The 21461-nt window shown below is 39.5% G+C and overlaps 2 protein-coding genes and 3 non-coding genes across 6 annotated transcripts in view; 3 read left to right on the forward strand and 2 right to left on the reverse strand.

The window, feature by feature from the left end:
* Positions 1–916: 916 nt before the first annotated feature.
* On the forward strand, positions 917–998 carry trnal-aag (transfer RNA leucine (anticodon AAG)). Its single transcript has one exon. It is a non-coding gene; the product is annotated as a tRNA-Leu (tRNA).
* Positions 999–1674: 676 nt separating this feature from the next.
* trnal-aag (transfer RNA leucine (anticodon AAG)) lies at positions 1675–1756 on the forward strand. The gene has a single exon. It is a non-coding gene; the product is annotated as a tRNA-Leu (tRNA).
* Positions 1757–2284: 528 nt separating this feature from the next.
* On the forward strand, positions 2285–2366 carry trnal-aag (transfer RNA leucine (anticodon AAG)). The gene has a single exon. It is a non-coding gene; the product is annotated as a tRNA-Leu (tRNA).
* Positions 2367–4056: 1690 nt separating this feature from the next.
* cacng3a (calcium channel, voltage-dependent, gamma subunit 3a) lies at positions 4057–14175 on the reverse strand. Its single transcript, XM_018684459.2, is given in 5 exon segments — positions 4057–5156; positions 5159–5539; positions 6338–6478; positions 6794–6877; positions 11035–14175. Coding segments are annotated over 5 exon segments (996 nt in total). The 5' UTR covers positions 11246–14175; the 3' UTR covers positions 4057–4977.
* An 8-nt stretch (positions 14176–14183) lies between these two features.
* The window catches only part of LOC108888464 (protein kinase C beta type), a 31417-nt gene continuing 24139 nt past the window's right edge, over positions 14184–21461 (reverse strand). Inside the window, exons 16-17 of one of the 2 annotated variants that reach the window (XM_018684458.2) lie at positions 21320–21460; positions 14184–15810 (exon numbers count right to left, since the gene is read on the reverse strand). In XM_018684458.2, the coding sequence (XP_018539974.1) occupies positions 15658–15810; positions 21320–21460 (294 nt within the window). In that variant the 3' untranslated portion in view covers positions 14184–15657. Of the gene's footprint in view, positions 15811–17988; positions 20865–21319; position 21461 lie in introns of those variants that run through there. The other variant, XM_018684457.2, reaches the window with a different exon arrangement.

Consider the following 21461-nt stretch of genomic DNA (forward strand, 5'->3'; position numbering starts at 1 on the left):
CAGGGTTCTTTCAAAGAGTAAACATGAAGGCAAGAGGGTTATCTTCGCTCTATTTCAAAATGGAATTGCGCTTCAGCCTGAACAAAAAAGAAGGAAGGGTGTTGGTCAGTTAGCGTTTTTACTAACTATTATTGGGTTTTTTTTTCTTATTTTCTACCATTTGAAATGATCACTATAAACACTAATACATGTATTGTGAGAATATCGTATCATTAGTCATATGTAGTAAACGACATAAATTATGTCATCACCTGCAATAAAGTCTAAAATTAAGATGAAGACATTAAAAATATCCATAGTAACTCAAACTTAGTTACTAAGTTACTCACCAATATTATGTTAAAATACTGTGAGGCTAGGTAAAAAAATTACTTGTGGCTAAAACCTCAATTAATGCAGGTTTAACCAGAATTTGCTTCTATATCTAATGATTTTTATCTGTCATTGGTATTTGTATTTCTGTCATTTCTTACTTTTCAGCCTGTTTTGGCTAATATTGGCTTCCATGGTAGCAGGTGTTGACTGAGCACATGTCAAGTGTGCACAAGTATTTCACAAATATTTATTCATGTATTGAGTAAATCAGTCAATTGATGCAGTTACAGCCATGTCTTGTTGAAATACTTTTGTCTTGATGTTGGCTCGGCAGGGCTTTCAAGGTAGATGTGAACTATCTTGGTCTCTTGATATTCTTTGGTTGTACCGTGGCGTTGCTAAGGAGCCTTGTTGGTATTTCAGGGCTGCGATCGGTGGGAAAAGCCAATGAAGACGGAAGATATTATTAGGTCATATACTATGACAATACACAATATCTTCCTTCCAACTTTCATGAATGTAACTTATACACACCATGTTAAATCGAGATATCTCTTCGTACACATCGACTACAACGAGTTCTCCTTGCCTGGTTCTCAACGGTAGCGTGGCCGAGCGGTCTAAGGCGCTGGATTAAGGCTCCAGTCTCTTCGGGGGCGTGGGTTCGAATCCCACCGCTGCCAGGATTTTGTCATGAATTGCTCTGAAACAGAACCAAAACATACAACATACGCACATGAATTATACAGAAGTCACATAAACAGTAAAAGTAAACTACAAATCATGTGAAAATGTTGTTCAATATACACTGTGGCAATAAAGTTTTGCATTCAAAATCCAAATGACAAGATAAAGGCAACTCACATGTCCACTATAAAAACTGTATAGAGCAATACATATTTGTGTTGCCCCTCAATGGCAAAAAAGAAAACACACAAAATCAGTGTTTTTCCTTTTGGTGAAAACTGACTTCCACAGTGACAACAGATACTGATTCAGTTTATATTACCCTAACATGTCTGTCTGTCTGCTTTTTAGCAAGATGAAGCAAAAGGCACTGAACCTATTTGTACCAGATTTGGTGGAGAGATGGGGTTTGGGACAGGTAAGAACCCATTACCTTTTAAAGGGGTGATCCAGCCATTTTTTTAAAAATCAATTTCCTTAACATTGCGACATAGAACCTAAAAAAAAGAGATATATTACCAATAAATTAATCTTCTGTGTGGCACTGTATAACCAACTTTTCTATATTTATATGTACCTCATACAGTGCTTCTCATTAATATGACTCATTCAAAGCGATTTAACAATCCATACAGACTGACTGCAACAGGTTGTCCTGACTACAGTTTCAGAGGTAGCGTGGCCGAGCGGTCTAAGGCGCTGGATTAAGGCTCCAGTCTCTTCGGGGGCGTGGGTTCGAATCCCACCGCTGCCAAGGTTTTGTGAGGAGTAGTTCTGAGATAATACCAGCAAAAAAAAAGGTGAACTTGAACTCAAACCTCTAATTAAAAAAAAACTTCATACTAGCTGAATATCACCAGACAAAGTTGTTGACTACCTACAGTTCAAAAAACCTTGTAAAGATAATGAGGGACGGTCTAGGTTACATTATAGTCTGTTCTAACATATTGAACCTTTAACAGTCCATTTAGACCAACTAGAATGAGTTGTCTTTTTTCACCCCCATTTGCAGAAACAGCAGGCAGCTATTATCTTTAAAAAAAAAGTTAAAGTCCTTATAAACCTACTATACACCACCTGTGCACCAACAAAATGGAGGACAAAGTTATCAACTAGCCAATAAACAAAATAGTGAAACATGTCGCTGCTAAAGAGCTATTTTTCACATTTTCTAAGTTACCTTACGATCTTTGGTGGTAAAAAAAAAAAGCAGTTTCATGTACACACATGTTGAAGCTTTAACACTCCTTACAGATAAAGTTCTCTTAACTTACAGGGCAGAGGTAGCGTGGCCGAGCGGTCTAAGGCGCTGGATTAAGGCTCCAGTCTCTTCGGGGGCGTGGGTTCGAATCCCACCGCTGCCAGGCTTTTGTCATGAATTGCTCTGAAACATTACCAACAAACAAAGAATGTGGACTAAAACTTAAATGTACAATAGTAAACTTGATAAAAAAAAAAAAAAATCCTGTGGGTGGTGGTTTATACTTTAGTATACATGAGGGTCTTGTCAGTTTATATGGCATCTGTACAGAACATCAAGTCAAAATAACAATATGCTGAGTAAAAAGAAAATTATTAAATGTTAAAGCTGCACTAATAATGCAATACAAGAGGTATCTATAGGGACAAACCCACAAAGAATGATCTCCCCTCTCCTCAGTTCACCTCAGTTCTTCAATAGAAAGCAAGTTCGTGGACTTTAAATCAAAAGTATAATAAGAACATTTCCCACTAAGTAAGAGAGTAGAAATGCTGTGGGTGATAGATATTGTGGAATAAGCAAATGAATGTGGACCCTGCTTATGAAGCAGCTCTAGAGGTAGGCACTCACTGAGCACACCAGCAGGAACACCTGTGCATCTGCTTATTCATGCAATTATCCAATTAGCCAATCAAGTGGCAGATACAGATACAGGTCAGGGGCTTCAGTTAACGTTCATATCAAACATCAGATGTGATCTCAATGAATTTGATTGGGCATTACTGTCGTGACAGGTGGCCTAAGTATTTCTGCATAAGTGGGATTTTCATGCACATAGAGTTTACTCAGAATGGTGCCAAAAACAAAATACGTCCTGTGAGAAGCAGCTCTGCAGATGGAAACACCTTACTGACAAGATAGATCAGAGGGGAACGGTTGAAACGCTAAGGTAATTCAGATAACCACTCTTTACAACTGTGGTGAGCATGAAGAATCTCAGAATGCACAGCACGTCCAACCTTGAGGCAAATGGGCTACAACAGCAGACCAAGACAGGCTCCACTCTTGTCTGCCAAGAACAGAAATCTGAGGATGCAGTGAGCACAAGACCACCGAAACTGGACAGCCGAAGACTAAAAAATGTTGCCTCGCCTGATGAATCCTGATTTCCGCTGAGGCTCGCAGATGGTCGGGTCAGAATTTGGCATCAACAGCATGAATCCATGGACCAAGCAGTCCAGGCTGGTAGTGGTATAGTGGCATGGGGAATGTTTTCTTGGCACACTTGGGGTCCCTTAATACCAATCATAATTTGAATACCACAGGCCTATCTGACTACTGTTGCTGACCATGTTCATTCGTTTTGGGCCACATGTTACCCCTCATCTAATGGCTACTTCCAGCATGATAATGTACCGTGTCACAAAGCGAAAGTCACGTCAAACTGGTTTTATGAACATGATAATGTGTTCAGTGGCCTCCCCACTCACCAGATCCGAATCCAATAGAACAACTGCCTTGAACATTCGCCTGAATGATGCTGCTGCCATGGTAACACATCAGGTTCCTCGGTCCACCTGCTGTTCCGCTGCCATCATCTCTAACACAGCTTACTCATGCATGTTCACACACATGAGGGCCTTAATGTTTTGCAGTTGGAGGTGCAGGGGGGTGTTCCATTATTTTTTGATAAATTGTTTGTGCCTTTGTTTGTATATTTGGACTTGGCTTGGACATTTGCTTCTGTCCCCAGTTATACAAGGACAGATATTTGAATATTCTATCTCGCTTTCTCTCACAAACACACACAAAAGAAACAACACTGCACCTTGAACCACACACATTTTGAGAGATTCAGTTAATTTATGAGCTTTATTTGATGTAAACAGAGACTCAGTGACACAACCATAAGGGCAGAACCTTTTGGTGCACTTATGCAATATGCACTCTGACACACAAACAGACACAGTGAGAGACAGATAGAGAGAGTTTTAATGCGTTTAATGGGGGTTTCGATCTCGTGCTTAGGTCCACAAAAAGGAGGACAGGAACAGGACATTGTTATGTCATTCCCAGATGTACGTGTGAATCTTTGTTTTATCTCTTTACGCGATAGTTTCTTATTTTCATGGACGCTGCTTCTTTCTGTCTTTCTCTGTATGACTGTGTCCCACACACACACACACACATTCCTATATTACTATAAACAGTCATTCACACTCACTACAGATACACTGTAGATATAGCTACTGTAATAGCATAGCAGAACGACATACAAAGAGCACAAAAGTAGCAGATCTCAAAACTGTGTTCTTGTTTACTGTGTCTCTTTTACTCAGAGTTTGTCAACAGCAAATGAACAAGACAGTTTGTTTCAGTCTAAAGCTGGAATCATCAGTTCACTGACCAGAAAACAATCAGCCACTACTTCTGATAATTTCATAGTCATTTTTTTTTTTTTTTTGTCATTCTCTGATTCCAGCATTTCAAACATAAGGATCTGCTGAGTTTTAGAAATGCTGTAAATTGAATCTCATCAGGTTTTTTCACAAAACAATTTGGAGACGTCACGTTGGGCTCTGGGAAATGGCGACTGGGATTTTTCAGTTTTCTGAAATTTCATCGACTAAACAACAAATCAACTGATGCAGTCGATGCACCCTTCGATACCCGAAGTCTTCCCTTTTCCTTTGCAAAGGAGGTGAGAGGACTTCCTCTTATTTAATATCCTCGTCTCACTGAAGTTCCTCTGTTTCCTCGCTGTGCCTCTTGGCTCACACAGGCGTGGTCCTTCTGTTGGCAGTGCAGTTTCCAGGCAGCATCTCTGTGTTGTTGTGAGCAGCCGCAGCAGTTAAATCATCCGCTGTCATGTCAATCTTACCGTCTTTGAGTGGTGAGGTTAAGGTGTAGAGCATGAACTCTGAACCCACTGTCACTGGTGTTGGCAAACCGCAACTTTGGATTCAGAGGACAGGGCCGGCTCTCGGTCTTGCACCAAAGACGCCCGGAAGGAGTGCGAGGTCGAGTCCCCTGCGCTGTGGTTGCTCCTGTAACTGTATCGGCGGCAGCGGTTCTGGTAGTAACGGTTGCGGTAGTAAGATGAGCTGCGGGAGATGGGAGGCTTGATGAGGGAAGGCCGGCCTTTAGTGCGCAGCTGCCTGTGTTTCTCTATGAACACGTGCACTGCCAGGACGCCCACCATCTCAGCCAGCACGAAGGACAGAGCCCCAAAATAAAAAGACCAGCCGTAGGAGTAGCTCTTCTTGTTGTCACTCTGGCTGGGGTCACCTGAGTTGGCTGATATGTAAACAATGATGCCAATGATGTTACTGAGACCTGGAAGAGTTTAGAGGGAGGGGCATAGTCAAGTAAGTTTCATACACAGTGGTACAATTCAAAGTGCCGCACAGATGATTGACAAGCCAGGCCAGGGTTAGCAGGTTAGCATGCTAACTTTAGTAGAAGAAAAGAATTCATAGAACGAGAAGAAAAACATTGCTGTTGTTTTCCACCAGGAATGAAGTCTGTATGTTTCTTCTAGCATGGTAAGCAAAGAGTTGTGCTAATGCTAATGTTGGCTATGTAGCAATAGCAACATTTACAAATAGCTCCTTTAAATTTAAAGAGATCAACATCAGAATTTCTCCCAGGTCTATAGAGCCGACTGCTTCACCAGCTTGGAGCATAAAAACTTAAATATGCCCCACTGAACATCTTAGTGCTGCATTTTTAAAAAACTAAAAAGACTTGAACCAGACATTCAAACATCATCCTGGTTCATACACTGCAAAGCATGTCAGAGAAAGAAGCTGGTGCAAAACAACAAAGTGCTTTATAAAAAAAATTAAAAGAACCAAAAGAATTTAAAATTATTCTTCCAATAAATGAAATGGGAAATGAACAATGGTCTCCTGTGTAAGAGACTTTGTTTCTCTGTTTATAATACATTACTTGACTTGGGTCGTAATAATATTGCTCATGCAGACAAACCTTTTATTTTTTATTTTTTTAACAGGAGGACTATCTTCCAAAATCAAGAGCCAACAAACAACTGATCTAATAACACAATGACCTCTAAGCAGGTCATGAGTGTACTGCACATGCTGTAGAAATCAGTGTTTGTGTGTTTCTGACCTGCAGAGACAAAGAGTATCCCCGCGCTGAGGATGACATTGTAGCGCGACTTGTAGAACTCACTGGCAGCTACACACACACCTCCGAGAAATAATAACCCCACGCTGAGGATGGGGAAGAGGCTGGAGGCTCGTACTGCTCCTGCGGAGAGAAGAGAGAAGAGAGAAGAATGGAACAGGGTATACACAGCATTTGAATACCTGACACTTCCATTAATGTTTTGTACCATGGCCACTGTAAATTCTGGATTCTGATTAGCAAGGAGGTTGGGAGAGCATGGAGGTCGGGGTCTTTGTGTAACCAACAACAACAACAACAGAAAAGCAAGTTAGAACCATGTCAATGTAATTTCAAATGTGTATCATATATGCATGAATCTGGGAGTCCAAATTAACAATCATGGATCAAACAACTTGTTATCATCCCTTACAGATCTCACACAAATGTCTTACTCACGTAATAAATACTCTGCAGCATCCTGCTCATAGTCTGCATCTTCAGGAAAATGATCAATGTCTTTGCAAACACCACGAAACGTCCCTGCAGGAATCCAAAGAGAGAGGATAAATTATAATACATCCATTTAACTAACTTGGCTCTGCGTCACTCTGCTCTATGTCATTTTATAACACTGAGATAAACACTGTATAATTCACAGAACTCAGCCTCTTTGACCCAGTGCACTTTGCATACTCCCTCTAACAGTGACTTGCAGAAAACTAAATGTGCTCACCATCTGATGGGCTGTTTTGTTTTGTATTGATTTTTTTTTAAAATAATTCAGCGCCAGGCCTTAACTAGAAAACATTTTATATATTTTTGCTTTGGATGTTGTCGCTATGAGGATATCTGCCTGAGCCCAGAGTGTGACATTGTGACATCTCCTACAAAGTTACCACAGGAAGTGTGTCCTTTAACATCATGCACACATTCTGGATACGAGGCATATCATTAAGTTTACTTACAGATGATAAAAGTAAAGTTGGCTCCCAACTTATTTGGCTTGTGACCTTTTATCACAGTTTTTTGAGTTTACCCAAAAACAGGTTTTCCTTCTCACATTGTTTCATTTGGAGGAGTCAAAAGCAGAAAGTGAGAAAATGGAACAATGCTCCTGCCAAGCTTGAAACTCACTGCAGTCCAAAGTAGCTGCCAGCTCAAGCCTTTCTTTGTCTTCATGCCACAGTTTATTAAATTAAACCATTAAACCAGAGCTCTGATAACTTTTTAACTCAGCATGTTGCATAATGTATTTGTTATTATTTTATGTTACCTGCCTATAGGGACTATGGCTAACTATATAAATTAGCATGCTTGCTACAATCCAGCATGTTCATATGTTGTATTTTACACTGACATTCATTAATATACATCATCTCTATAAAATAAATAAAATACATTTTCTCACTTTTCTACTTTTGATGGCTCTCCACCATGTTTCTGTGTCAACTGTTTTCACTGGGAAGACTTTCCCCACCATTTCTCATATTTCTACTAATATGAAACATTGATATGAAGCGATATTTTAAATATAGTAAGTAAATGTGAAGCCTCGGCCAAACCAGCAAGTGTTAGATAAAATCATTTCCACTCACCCTCACATTTATGCTGTTTTTGACCTTTTCCACACACTTTTTCCACACAAGTATTATTAAACAATACAATTAGCATTTTACATTTCAGGTTTATTAGTTTTTTTGACACACATGATTGTATTGTCACTGACTACTAAAATGCTAAAATCCTGTTTTCTTCAAGTTGTATTTATATAATTGTCTTTGTCTTGAGTGCTGACCTTAAAGGTAAAAGACTGCTGCGAAGTCATGGACTCTGGACTATACCAAGTCCCTGCTAAAGAAAGGGTTGGTTTGAGAGAAGAATCTACTTTGTTTGGATTTAAAGTAGTATGTAGTTAATGGTTATTTGCCAATTTCATTTTGTTTCTTTTGTATATGGTTAGTATTAAGTTGTTAAAATTTAAACTGCCTGTATAGAGTTTATAAAGTCAATTTATTTATTGGGTTTATTCTACCCTTTGATGATTTTTTTTAAGAAGCATGTTCCCCCTCAGGTGTCACTCAGTTAGGATGGTTTTGTGTTTCATTGAGGATTAAGCTGAGTCACTCAGCTCTGTTGCAGCCCGGTTAGCTGGAATTTGAGTACTTTTGTTCAGAAGTGTTGATTAAATGTTGATGTTACTGCAGAATATGTTATAGTAAAATAATTAATAACCGTGGTTTCCATTAAACCCAGATAGAAATACAAAATATAAATGTGCCTTATTGGTGTAGTTTAGACCCAGAGACACAATTTCTAGTGAATATTTCTTAATTGATCTCCTCTCTTCTTATCCCACTAACATCCATCACATTAAATTACATGGATTAGCTTAAAAAAAAAAAACAAAAAAAAAACTCCTCAAACTGTCAAACTGAATGAAGCTCTGAAGCTGTGAACATCATCAGTTAACGTGGTATGTCATTTCACACAAGCAGTGAGCTTCACAGGAACGAAACAGGCTTCAGAGCTTTTGGGGATAAATAAAAAATCCACCATTGTTTTTAAGTCAAAACCTGCAACCTGTGTTTTGCTGCTCAGTCCCTGACAGTTGACTATTACACATATATGTCCATAGGAAACATCTCCCGGTACTTAATGTTGAAGAATCCAAACCATCACCAACACTAAACTGTCCCACCAATCATAAAACAGACAATGTATTTTAATGTTGAATTTTTTTTTCATCCTGTAAAGATTCAGAAATCAGCTGCCTGCGCATATTTCCTGCTCTCTCTAACCTTTGGCCCTGCAGCGCCTTTCAACGTTTGCACACACAGTGACATATTGATAAATGTGTCCCTATGTGCTGCACCGATTGACCGGTATTGATGATGTGACTCTGGTAGCCATGGTTACCCAAACAAAAACTCATTCAGTAGGTACAACTCAGCCACGGTGAACAGGTCAGAGGGAAAAACACATATACAGAGAAAGCTGAGCTTAGCATCATTAGTCTCCAATCAAACTGTTAGTTCAGAGAACAATTTTGTTGTTCCTTCACATGGAAAGAACCAAGCTTTACAGTAATTACACTGTGGAGGATACTAACTGTATTCTATTGTAAATATCTGCCTGTAGTCCTGAGTTAAACAGCCACATGTGAATCTGTTGTTCATTATCTGTCCTCTTGTTTTTATTTTATTTTTTTTTTTAAATCTAGAATCCATGTCATTGTTTGCTGTTTTGTCATTTTGCAGTGATTTAAAAAAAGATTTAAGGCAAACATTTTTAAGTTAAAACATATGACCTTTTAATAAGGATAAATGCAAAAAGTACAAATCCAACCAGACACATAATCCTGACAAAATCAACACTGTCACTCTCATCTGATAATTATTTATGGAACAACAGCCTCTCTCTGTCTGTCTGCCTGCAGGTGGCACGTTGTGATGGAAACACACACACACACACACACACAGCAATTGATGTGCTCTGCATGCTTTGTTACCTCCCCATTAAACCATTTTGGAGCTCAGAGATAGCAGAGCTGCGGTGGAGGGAGGGGTTGAGAGGAACAGACGGATGAAAGTGAAGTGTGTGAGAAAGAAATAAAAGAGCTGAGCATTTCAGAAGATTATCAGGGCAAAGCAAACAGAGGATACTGGGTGAGAGTAAAAGGGATGCTATTATAAAGCCATAAATAATTGAAAATGTAATTTCACTCCTTCACATATCCAGGACTTTAACTCCTGTCCCTCCCTCCCTACTAAGACGCACCTTCTTGAATCTTACCATTGATTGAAATCCAACCATAAATCCACAAAAAACTGTGCAGTTTTCCACATAGACATAAAGAGATCAAACTAAAAAAGCAGCCTCAAATGTGTTTTAAGTGACTACTTTTGGTTCAGAATGCTGGAGTATTGGGTCAGTGGCAATTCAGTAACTTAGTATTTTATTTTCACGTGTCAATGTAAAACACTGTGTAACTGGATTTGAAAAGTATGACTGGAACAAATTGCACTTAATTTCTTACATTTACACAAGTACTGTACTCAAATACATTTTTTGGTACTAATTATTAGAGTATTTCCATGTCACCACTATAATGATAATATTACATTCATACATACATTCATAAATCACGTCCACTTCACTACAATTCAGAAGAAAATATTGAACCTTTCACTATATATATTGTTATTGATTAAACGACTGGACAGTAAATAGAACAGATAAAAATAGCTCCAACTGCAAAATGCAATGTACACCTCAAATAAAAACAATGCACTGATATAACGTATAATACTGGGAATTATATTTTCTGCATCAAATACTTTTGACACACTACTTGAAGTTAAGTAACTTTACTTATTTGAAATGTATTTGTACTGGAGTATTTCATAATGTAGAGGATGCTGTAAATAACGTTTATCAAGATTATTATTTACTCTGCAGTCAGTGCCTCAAGATCCCAAAGTCATCATAGAAATACAGAGAATGTTCTTTCATAGAGAAAAATAACATTTATAATATGTTATAATTATAGAGTAGTCTATTCTTGGATCCAGTGTACCTGTATGACAATAATATTGTTGAATTTTATGTTTTTACTTTTATTTTTTATTACTCAAGCAGCTTTTGTAGAAACCAGATGAAACTTGTAAATGTACATGCAGGAGTGGTGGATTTCCTACCCTCCGTGCAGCAGGTCCTCCACAGACCGGAGTGGGTCAGGACCTCCTCGTTCTTGCGGACGGTCTCGTTGTCGCTCAGGCTCTTGGAGCGGCACATCCCGCGGGAGTACAGCCAGTAGTCCGTTCCCACGGCGATGGTCATGAGGCTGAAGGCGCAGAAAGCCCCCGCCGTGGTCAGCAGCATCATCGCACCCCGGTTACACAGCCTCATGTCTGCCCGGCCCCCTCCTCTTCCTCCTCCTCCTCCTCCTCCTCCTCCTGGAGTCCTCCAGTGGACAGACCGGCAGAGTCAGAAACTGTTGAAAACTTCCCCCCGGTGTTTTATCTTTGTGTGGATCCAGTCGGCTGAAGGTGATGGAAACTCTGATTTTCTGCACATCTTCTGCAACCTGCGCCAAACTCGCATGGGTGGATAACTGTGCAGATCTCGGGACAGGTCATCACCCCCCCCTCTCCCACACACACACACACACACACACACACACACACACACACACACACACACACACACACACACACACACACACACACACTACACTAAACGCACAGTACTACAGACCAGAGCTGGGATGTTTCCATGTCAAGGGCGCAGACGAGGATAACGGGATGTGGCTGTTTGTCAATAATGAAAAATCAGAGAGGAAACCAGGCCGAGGAACGAGAAGTAGAAAAAAAGCCATCATACTGGATAAAACAAACAAAAACAAAAGGTTGTTTAGAGAAAACAGAATCAGCAGCGCTGCTCTGGACACGATCTGGTTCCACTGTAGATCAACTCTGCATGACAGAAACTGCAGGATAATCCCGCCCTCCAGTGTGTGTGTGTGAAACCTGTAGCCTACATCTGCATCAGTTCCCAGTGTTGTCCACCAGATCACAGCTGCACAGTCATTTTAATGTTTACTGAAATGACCAGAGAAACAGAAAACCCTGCACATCACTGTGCAACAACTTATAGTGAAAGACAGACTCAAAGCATTAATCCAAGTAAATGTTCAACTATATCAAACAAAACACGGTGTTGCAAAAAAAGAGTATGACTGGGTTAAAAGGCTTTTTTTTCCCAACATAAGAATGAGGTTTTAAATAAAATGAATTATTAATATTAATTTCAGAGGAGCTCTGTGGCTGACATCACAGCTGTTTACTCATTACATGTCCTTCATATTAATACACTCATCAGGATTACATCCAGGAGCAAATGAGAGAGAAGCTGTCCCTTCATCTGAATGAATAAAAGGATAAATGAGAATATGAATATTTAAAGATCTGAATATAAAGAAGGTGAGCTGTGTGAAGAAGCAGAGGTGATCAAAATGGACAAAAAAAATGGGCACCTGAGTCTGAGTGGCTGTATGAGGTGACAATACTTCACAAAATGTCTTGTTAGAAAGTCTCCGAGCTCAGTTAGAAGACACAAAACAACTACAAATAGACACAAAATGATCCCAAGGAGATACAAAACAACTACAAAGAGGCACAAAACAACCGCAACAAGATGTAAAATGTCTACACTGAGGCACAAAACAGTCATGCCTAATGACCAGAGGGATGCCAAATGACCTCAAAGAGACACTAAATGACCACAATGAGACAGAGAGTGACCACAGAGATGCAAAATGAGCATAAAAAGAAGAGAGACAACCAAAAAAAACAAACAAACAAAAAAAAAACAACAACAAAGACACAGAACAACCTCACACAGATGAAACATGACCTTAAAGAGACACGTTACAGAGAGCCAACATGCAGGCTTGAAGTCACTGACTCATACAAATCACACATCTACTCCTGAGAGCAGAAAATACTGCATCATTCTCTAAAGAATAATGAACCTTTCAAATGTGCTGCACAAACCTCAGTGTCATCTCGGCAGGAATTTCACTGTTATGAAAGGTGATCTATTAACAGGTGAAATGTAACTAAGAACATTCACTCAGGTACTATACTTACCCCGTACAAAGTAGAGGTACTCGTAGATACTTTTTACTTTACAAATTAATATTTGTCACTAAAAAAAACACATGAGCAGCTTGTAAAGCAATAAATGAAACTACTCAACACTATAGATAAGTAGAGCTGAAATGATTGGGGCTGGTACTTTTACTTAAGTAAGGGATGTGAGTATTTACTCCATCACTTCCTGTTATGTCCAACCCTTCAAAGTAAAACACAGGAACCAGAGTTACTGAAATGGTATTATGATCATTTTTAATTTTAATGTAGGTACCATACTGGAGGTGTCTCTCACGCGCAGGTAAAGACGGCGCATGCAACACATGAATACTGTCCTGTTACACCATTTCTTCAGGTTGCTTTATAAAAGTTGCCTTCTTTTTCTCATCCTCTTCTTCTTCTACTCCCGCCTTTTGCATAGTAAACACTTTATTTTCCCCTCTTATCCCTTCTCCCTCTTGTCTTACTAATCTCAGTTCCCAGTTCCTTCCTCGTTAAAATCTACCGATGTGAATGTTAGCTGGAGAAGAAAGGGGGGTGGGTAGAGGTGGAAAAAGAGAGATCAAATGAATGTTTAAGGAAAGGAGAAGAGGAAGAGGAGGAGAGGGGGAGAGATAAAACAGGAAAACAAAGGAATGACAGCTGAGAGGGCCGGCAGGGGTAAAGAGCAGAGAGAAAGGGAGATGGGGCTGTAAGGAAGTGTGTAATAACATGAAAACCACTTCTAGCTCTAGATCCCATTCCTATTTACACATACACCAAAACACAAGTCATACAGAATTATTACATCTACTGTATATGTTCATTTCACAGACAGCCAAACAGTCTCTGCTCCGTGCTTGGTGAAGCAAACTCTCTCTACTCGTATTTTGACTGTAATCAGAGAAGAGCGTACACAGCATTCGGAGGAGTGGAAACTAAAACTTGATTTGAGCATGGGTACTTCAAAACCAACTTGCATCGATAAATTCGAGACACAGAGAGGTTTTTTTTCTTCTCTCCTCCGTGATGTCAAAAGCAAATTTTAAAGAACTACCGTACCAACAGATATGGCATGCATAGAGGAGCTGCACCACAAAGACTGTATAGGCCTACACAGCACTAACCCACTGCATACACAGTGCCATAGAGAAAAGAGAAAGAGAGAGATTAAGCAAGAGGAAAAGACAGAGACATTTTCTTTAAAATATCACTGCCAAACAGGCATTGGGGGATTTCTCTCCTTTTTTTTCTTTTTTTTCTTCTTTTTTTTGCATCAATTTGGAAGACGAGACGTGCTTAAGACTAAGTTCAGGACTAACTTAGACATGAGGTTAATAAATCAGGGCCCTGTTTTTCAAATGTGGGAAAACAAGAGTCAGGGTTTTTTTTGTTTTTTTTTGAAGCAGTTTTTAAATTTATCTGAAGCTCAACAAGTCTTTAAGCTCAAACTTTCAAAGGTTCAGGTGTGATAAAGCAGTGGTCCTTGAACGCACCTCCTGACTCCCCCTCATTTTGAAACACTCTTCAGACTCTTCAGTATGTTTGGATTTTTTAAGCTTCGAGATGATTTTTAACTTTTTAATTGTTTTTATGTTTTTATATTTAGCCTGGAATGTATTTCATTGTTTAAAATCTTTTAATTGTTATTTCTCTTTTTAATGTCTTTTAAAATTAAAATTAAAAAAATCTCTACTGGTTACCGGTTTTTACCCTACTTATGGAATCAGCTTGGTTTTAACTCTTGTATTTTAGCAGATGGACAGTTTTAAGATCCATTTAACTCTTAATAAAAGTGTAAAAATCATTGTTTTTTAAAGATATTGCTGATTCCACACTGTGTCCCTGCTGCATGGTGGTTATAACTGCAGGTTAACCCTTTATTTTGGTTTGCCGCATGTATTTTGGGTGTTTAGGCTCCTAATACACCTACTTTGTGCAACTGCTGGCATATGGACAAACAAATCAATCCTCAAACTGCTTTCAAAGAACCAAATTAGCTGGATGAGAATTAACAGGATTATTTTAGCCTGATAACAGCATGTTAGCCACATTTGAAGAACAGGGCCTTGGACTTTCATAATTCAAAACCTTCCTTCCCTCCAAACCACAGCCTGCACAGACACGTGTGTGTGTGTGTGTGTATGTGTATGTGTATGTGTGTGAGCACATACATGACATATTGATCATGGAATGTTCATGACGCAACTTTTACAGGCTGAAGAGAAGGAAATCAAGTAAACAAACACACGCTGTTGTTGATCGATAAGAGCACACACACAGCTACACATTCACTGTGACTCTTGATCGTCAGCCGCTGTATTGACCCGCTCACCACAAGGTCCCGTGAATACTACACACGCCTGGAGTTTTTTCAGACAGTGGCCTGTTACCGTGTGGTCATAGTCAGTCCCACTGTGACCAACCAGCAGCTAAAGCCATCTGAAGTTTTAATCTTATTCTGCTGCTTGTGTGTTTGTAGATGTAAGTGTGTAGTAAGTGCAGTGGTTTATGATTACTGTCCAGTTTAGACGCTGACATGGGTTGAGTTGGAGGATTTCTATGTGTGTGTGTGTGTGTGTGTGTGTGTGTGTGTGTGTGTGAGTGGTTTGAGTCCAGGTGGTGTCGATGAGATGCTGGGTTGGAGTAAAGTCATATCCGGGGCTGCGTCTAACCAACATGAACTCCTCAGACTTGTATAATAAACTCGGGGTTGGTGTAGGAGAAGCCCTGGAACTCGTTCTGGTCCAGGTTCATGATGAAGAGCTTGTCTGTGGGCGTCAGCTCCACTGCCATCTTTGTGAACTCCTTGTCGAAGTTGCCGACATCACAGCGAGATTTCTGCCACAGAGAGAGGAGAATGAGGAGGGGAGAGAGTTAAAAGTATGAAGTTAGAGCGAGTTTGTGCAGCGTTAAGGAGGCAGTTCAGAGAGAACAAGGTTGACAACAAGCAAAGAGAACGACTGTCTCATAGAAGCACAGAGATGAAGAGTAGAAGAGGAGGTGAAGGAGGTCACATTTTAACAATCTGCAGAGGTGGGACAAAGTCGTTGTTTTACAAGACAAAAGTAACACTTTGACATTTTTCATGTTTTAGATAATTTTTTTATGAATTAATATAAAAGATAAATAAAATATTATTTTTTATAATGAAAGTAATCATTACCTGCAACCTTACATTAAACTATTTAACGATGAGCTCGACCTCAAACAACTGTAATAGTAAAATGCTGTTTACACATCAGTGCATGAGTAATAATATCCTTATGGGCCACTTTAAGTGTGTTTTACTAATATGAGAATATTAGTAAAACACACACACAGGGCAGGATTTTTTACTCATAATAGAGTATTTTTACAGTCGTATCAGTACTTTTACTCCAGTAGAAGCTGAGTCAAAGTTGAGTGTTTTTTATTTTGTTGGTCTAAGTCAAAGTCTGGTCCACACCTCTGATAATCTGTAAATGGTTTCACCACAGTAAGTCTGGACTCAGCAAAACACACCACCGATTCCATACAAGACTGGGGGGGAGTGAGTTGACAAAGAACAAACACACCCCGCCGACAAACCCAGCAACACAGTCAAAAAATGGAAAAGACCCAGCTGAAACATTTCAACAGCACAGATGCAGAAAGATCCAAGACAAACTTCTAAAGCCAGAGAGAGGAAATGTTCTGGTGCAGAACAGACAAGGATCGATAAAAACAGACCAGCTGCAGACCAAACCACAACCGGAAAGGATTTCACACAGGGAAGTGAAGCAGTGAGCCCCAGGCAAGACACATGTATCACATACATATATCTCACACACACACACACACACACACACACACACAAATCACACAAAGTGTTTTAGTTTCCTACCTCCTCCTTTTGTCTCATCACAGGGCTTCCAGCTGAAATAAGGCATCTTTCCCACCTCTACCACTGGTCCACAAACTCACCACTAATTCAGCTCATTTTTGTGTATCAGGCAAATGTGACACCTCTGTGTGTGTGTGTGTGTGTTTGTGATTGACACTTTGTTTTAATCCCATCTATGCAGCATTTAACAGCACAAAACAATTAATAAATGGTCGATAACACAATATAATGCAGTTGCCTGTGAGCAGATATAGGGAGACTTTGGTATGTGAGAGTTGAACGTATTTGACAGCAACTTAAAGTCCTGTTAAGCATCAATAACTAGTGTATAAATATTTAATGCATTTATCACAGCAAGATATAGATTTATGCTTTACATAAATACAAATAATAAACCGGTGGTTAACTTTGTGGAACAAGTTCAGTTTGGATCACGTCTAGGAAACAACCTCAACTTGATTAGGTCTGGGAAAAGGTCGTGGTTTGCATTCAAATGAGACCCTTACTGAGGTTAGAGGACGTTCGTCATCATGGTTACCATATCAAACATGAAGTTCAGGTTGTGGAACAGCCTCTAATGTAAAACTCTTCTGTTTTATTGATCAATTCATCCACCCAAGCCTCTTCCTGATGCAGACTTCATTGCTCTTTTATGGATTTTAAGGATGCCTCATGGGAAAAGTTAAAAGCACTTAAAAATGTCCTTGTATCTGCTCACAACTACACTGTAGTGTGTTATAAACTATTTATCAAGTGTTTATATACTTTCAATTGGTACCATTCTCATGTCAGTGATTAAATATGTAGCTACAGCCAGGAGATTAGCTTAACATTAAGACTGGGAGCAGAGGAAACAGCTAGCGAGGCAAAGTTATAGTCCAGCACATAAAACTCCCTGTAAAAACCACAAACTGTATTTATACAAACTAACAAGATGTAGTATGTTAATTACTGATTTTTAGAGGTGCTGGTAGCTGTTTTTTTATGTTTGGAAGGAGCCAGGCTAGCTAACATCCTCCTGTGTCCAGTTTTTATGCTAAGCTAAGCTAGCTGTCTCTTGGCTCTAGCTTAGCCTCAAGATATGAGAGTGGAGTTAAAAAAATGTTTTTGAACTCTGAGCGCAAAACCAAATAAACGTACAGTTTATCCCAACATATCAAACCATTTCTTCAAAGTGTTAATTTATTTTGGATGTAGCGGCAGTAACAAAACAGACACAGCAGAATTAGTCTGGTAGGCACCAGTGAGTATATTATCAGTTTCCAGTCATACAGGACAATTACACAATCCACAGAAGCATCTCTCTCATCCAGAACAATTTATCCAAATATCTCTCAGATATAGAACTCAACATATTATATATATATATATATATACTATATATATATATATATACACATATATATATATATATATATATATATATATTTTCTCTGATATATCTCTTCACCATTACCATCATCACAACAAAGTGCTCACTTTTTTCACCTAGCAGAATTGTAGTCTTTTATCAGCGAGCGTCTTTGTATGACAGAAACAAATCTTTGATGTCACCTGCCTCCCTTTTTGATCCAAGCTCAAGAACAAGATTTGACACATTGTTACTACCCTGCATCGTTACAGTTACAAAAAGGAAAATACAACCTGCCTCACAATAAAATGCACGTCTTCTCAGACAATTAATTTTATATATGAAAATGACTTTCCAAGGATATTGTATTGTTGGAGAACAGATAAGCTATAATGCATATTCTAATATTTATACAAGTACTGCAAAATGGCACAAGATGGCTGCCCTTCATCACAGTAGTTGAGGACAATATTGTTCTATACCCTCATGATTCTGAACCTTAATTTGGCACTTTTGGACTTCCTGTTCCTGCACGCTAACAAACTACCTGCTTCACAAGACTCTACAGAGCTTCATCATATGTGAAATTCTCAAAGAATGGTTGTTTAGCTAAGCTAAGAGATATGCCCTCAGTCATTAAAAACACAGTGTAATGTGGCAAATGTTTTCAGTAATGAATCAGGAGAAAAAGTTATGAGCTTTCAGTCAAAAAATCCCTAACATGACGCAGACTTACACTCTTGCATGTATAAAGACTTCAATTCTCTGACTGGTTAAAAATGGAATCAGCAAAGATAAGCTCACCACAACACTGACTGAACGGAAAGTATTTGGTCCTATAGACAAAAGTAAAGTCAACTTTAGGAAACTGATTAGTTCTCAAACAATCATAGCAAAGCAACTGGTCAGTTTTTCACTTACACTGTATGAATATTACCAATATGTGATCATAGTACACTCATCAATATTACTGATAGGTCATCATAGTCAATATGCAGTTACAGGGAGGGTGACACAGAGACAGGGCGGGTTCAGGTCGGCCCCAAGGTCGGACCCCAACGTGAACCCGCTGGTGTGAGCAGCCGGGCAGCATTCAGGAGCGAGCAACATTTATGGTGCTAAAGATAGAGATACAGCCAATAGAGCTGATGCTGAGAGCAGCAGTGTAACATGACATGTTAAACCACAGTAAAATGAAAACAGTGTCACCGCTGGAAACAAGACTTGTCTCCTACTGGCAACTTGACACATGAATATCTGATTATTTCTCCTGATTGTTAGGGTTTGAGCACCTGTCTGCATTTCCATCTGAACGTTACTTAAAGGAGTAGTTGGGCATTTTGGAGAAATACACTCATTCAGCTTGTTAGAGTTAGATGAGAGTACATACAACTCTTACGTCTGTAACTTAGGTACAGAGCCTGGAGCCAGGAGGTAATTAGCCTAGCGTTGCATAAAGACTGCAAGCAGGGGGACACTGTTAGCCTGGCTCTCCTCAAAAATAACTACTGAGAGTATGCGATTATTAGGACTTGGTTCGTCAAGATAAACAGCTGGTAGTGCTAATTTTCAGTCATGCGCCATTAAATCATCATAGAAGAAAACGGTGCAACAAGATTATGTAATTAAAGAGCATGAGTCAAACCTCAAATGAGCAAATTGAAAATGTGCATAATTACATGTGGATGGAAACCTGCTGAGTGTTTGAACAGGGAAGAATAAACCATGTTCACCATCTTATTTTCTGCGTGTTAGCAAGCTAACATTTGCTAATTACAACCATTTATTACCTTGATTACATCCAAATCACAGTGAGATGGTAGGCTACTGCTTTGTAAAAACTAAAAAAAAAAAAAAACAAGGCCGGTTTTACTTTGCTGTGGAGACTTTCATTTCTGAAGGGCAAGTGTTTTATGAGCTTCATCACTATTAGCCTTCCTTACAGTGCCACTAGACAGGCTAGCAAGGCTAACAAAAAGTAGTTTACTGGTGTCTTCAGCCATCTCCTTCACAGGGTGTAGCGGTCCCCAGAAAATCTCACATCTCCTCCAAAAACCACAGCTTTTTCATTTCTGCTTGAGTATAAATTCAACAAACTAGATTCAACATGTTAGTTTAGCTACAGACATGCTGCTAAACATTACAGAAAACATGTATTTTGTGCACGGATCAAGCAAACAAGCTAATGTGCTCGACTTCTAGCAGGCATATTTGGACACTTGGAGAGAGCCATGTGAGCTGCATCGAGGCTTTATGCTAAGCTAAGCTAATGACTCCTGGGTTCTAGCTCCATATCAAACACTCCAAAGTAAGACTGATGTCACCCTAGTCATCTCACTTTTACAAATAAAGGGAATAAGCGTATTTGCAAAAATGCCCAACTATTTCTTTCACCCTGCCGAATGCAGCCTGGATATGACATCATGGTGAGTTTTTTTTTTTTTTTAAATAACTTTTTGTTTATTTTTTGCGTATGTTTCTGAGGTGTAGGGGATTACTAGTGCAGCCCAGTGATATGTGGCATGGTCAGTGGGTTGAGTGAGGGTACTCAGGGTTAACAAATGAGAAGCCTTGGAATTCTTCCTGGTCCAGGTTGGCTATAAGCTCCTGATCTGGGGGGGTCAGCTCTGGGAGGTGGCGCGTGAAAAAGCGATCAAAGTTCTCCGCATCACGCCCACACTGCCGTGGAGAGGAGAGGAGAGACAGAGATGGAGAGAGAGGTGGGGGGGTGTGACGTGAGTTTGATGAGGGATGTGAAGAAAAAAAGGACAACAACAAACAACAAAGAGAAAAAAGAGAAATACAACTAAAACATGGCATCAACCAATCAAATCACTCACAGCCGAAACTGTGGATTTCCATTGGTCCACATGCGAGCCGGTGATATCTCAGCTTCATCATTGGTGACTACACTCACAAACCTCAACTGCATTTGTCAGAGTAGTGACCAATGGCAGGTGATGGTTGGGTTCGGGGGATGAGCGAACTAATCGTTTCTATAACTTACCTTGAAAGTTTGACTAAGTATGTTATTTCCTTCCTTTCTGTGACAGATTTCTACAATAGTCAGTGAAGTTCTGGTAATATTCAACAGCTTGAGATACTATATATATGTGTGTGTGTAATATACTCACAGCTTTAGGTTTGAAAGGCGGCTGGACCTCTTTATTCTCCAGTTTTTCCCAGTCTATATAGCGGAAGAAGGCGTGCTCCTTGATGTCTCTCTCCCCCTCTGGACCACAGCCCAGACGCTTACCTGGGTGTTTGGTCATCAGC

The sequence above is a fragment of the Lates calcarifer genome, linkage group LG5 (genome assembly GCF_001640805.2).
Source record: "Lates calcarifer isolate ASB-BC8 linkage group LG5, TLL_Latcal_v3, whole genome shotgun sequence".
NCBI lineage: Eukaryota > Metazoa > Chordata > Actinopteri > Centropomidae > Lates > Lates calcarifer.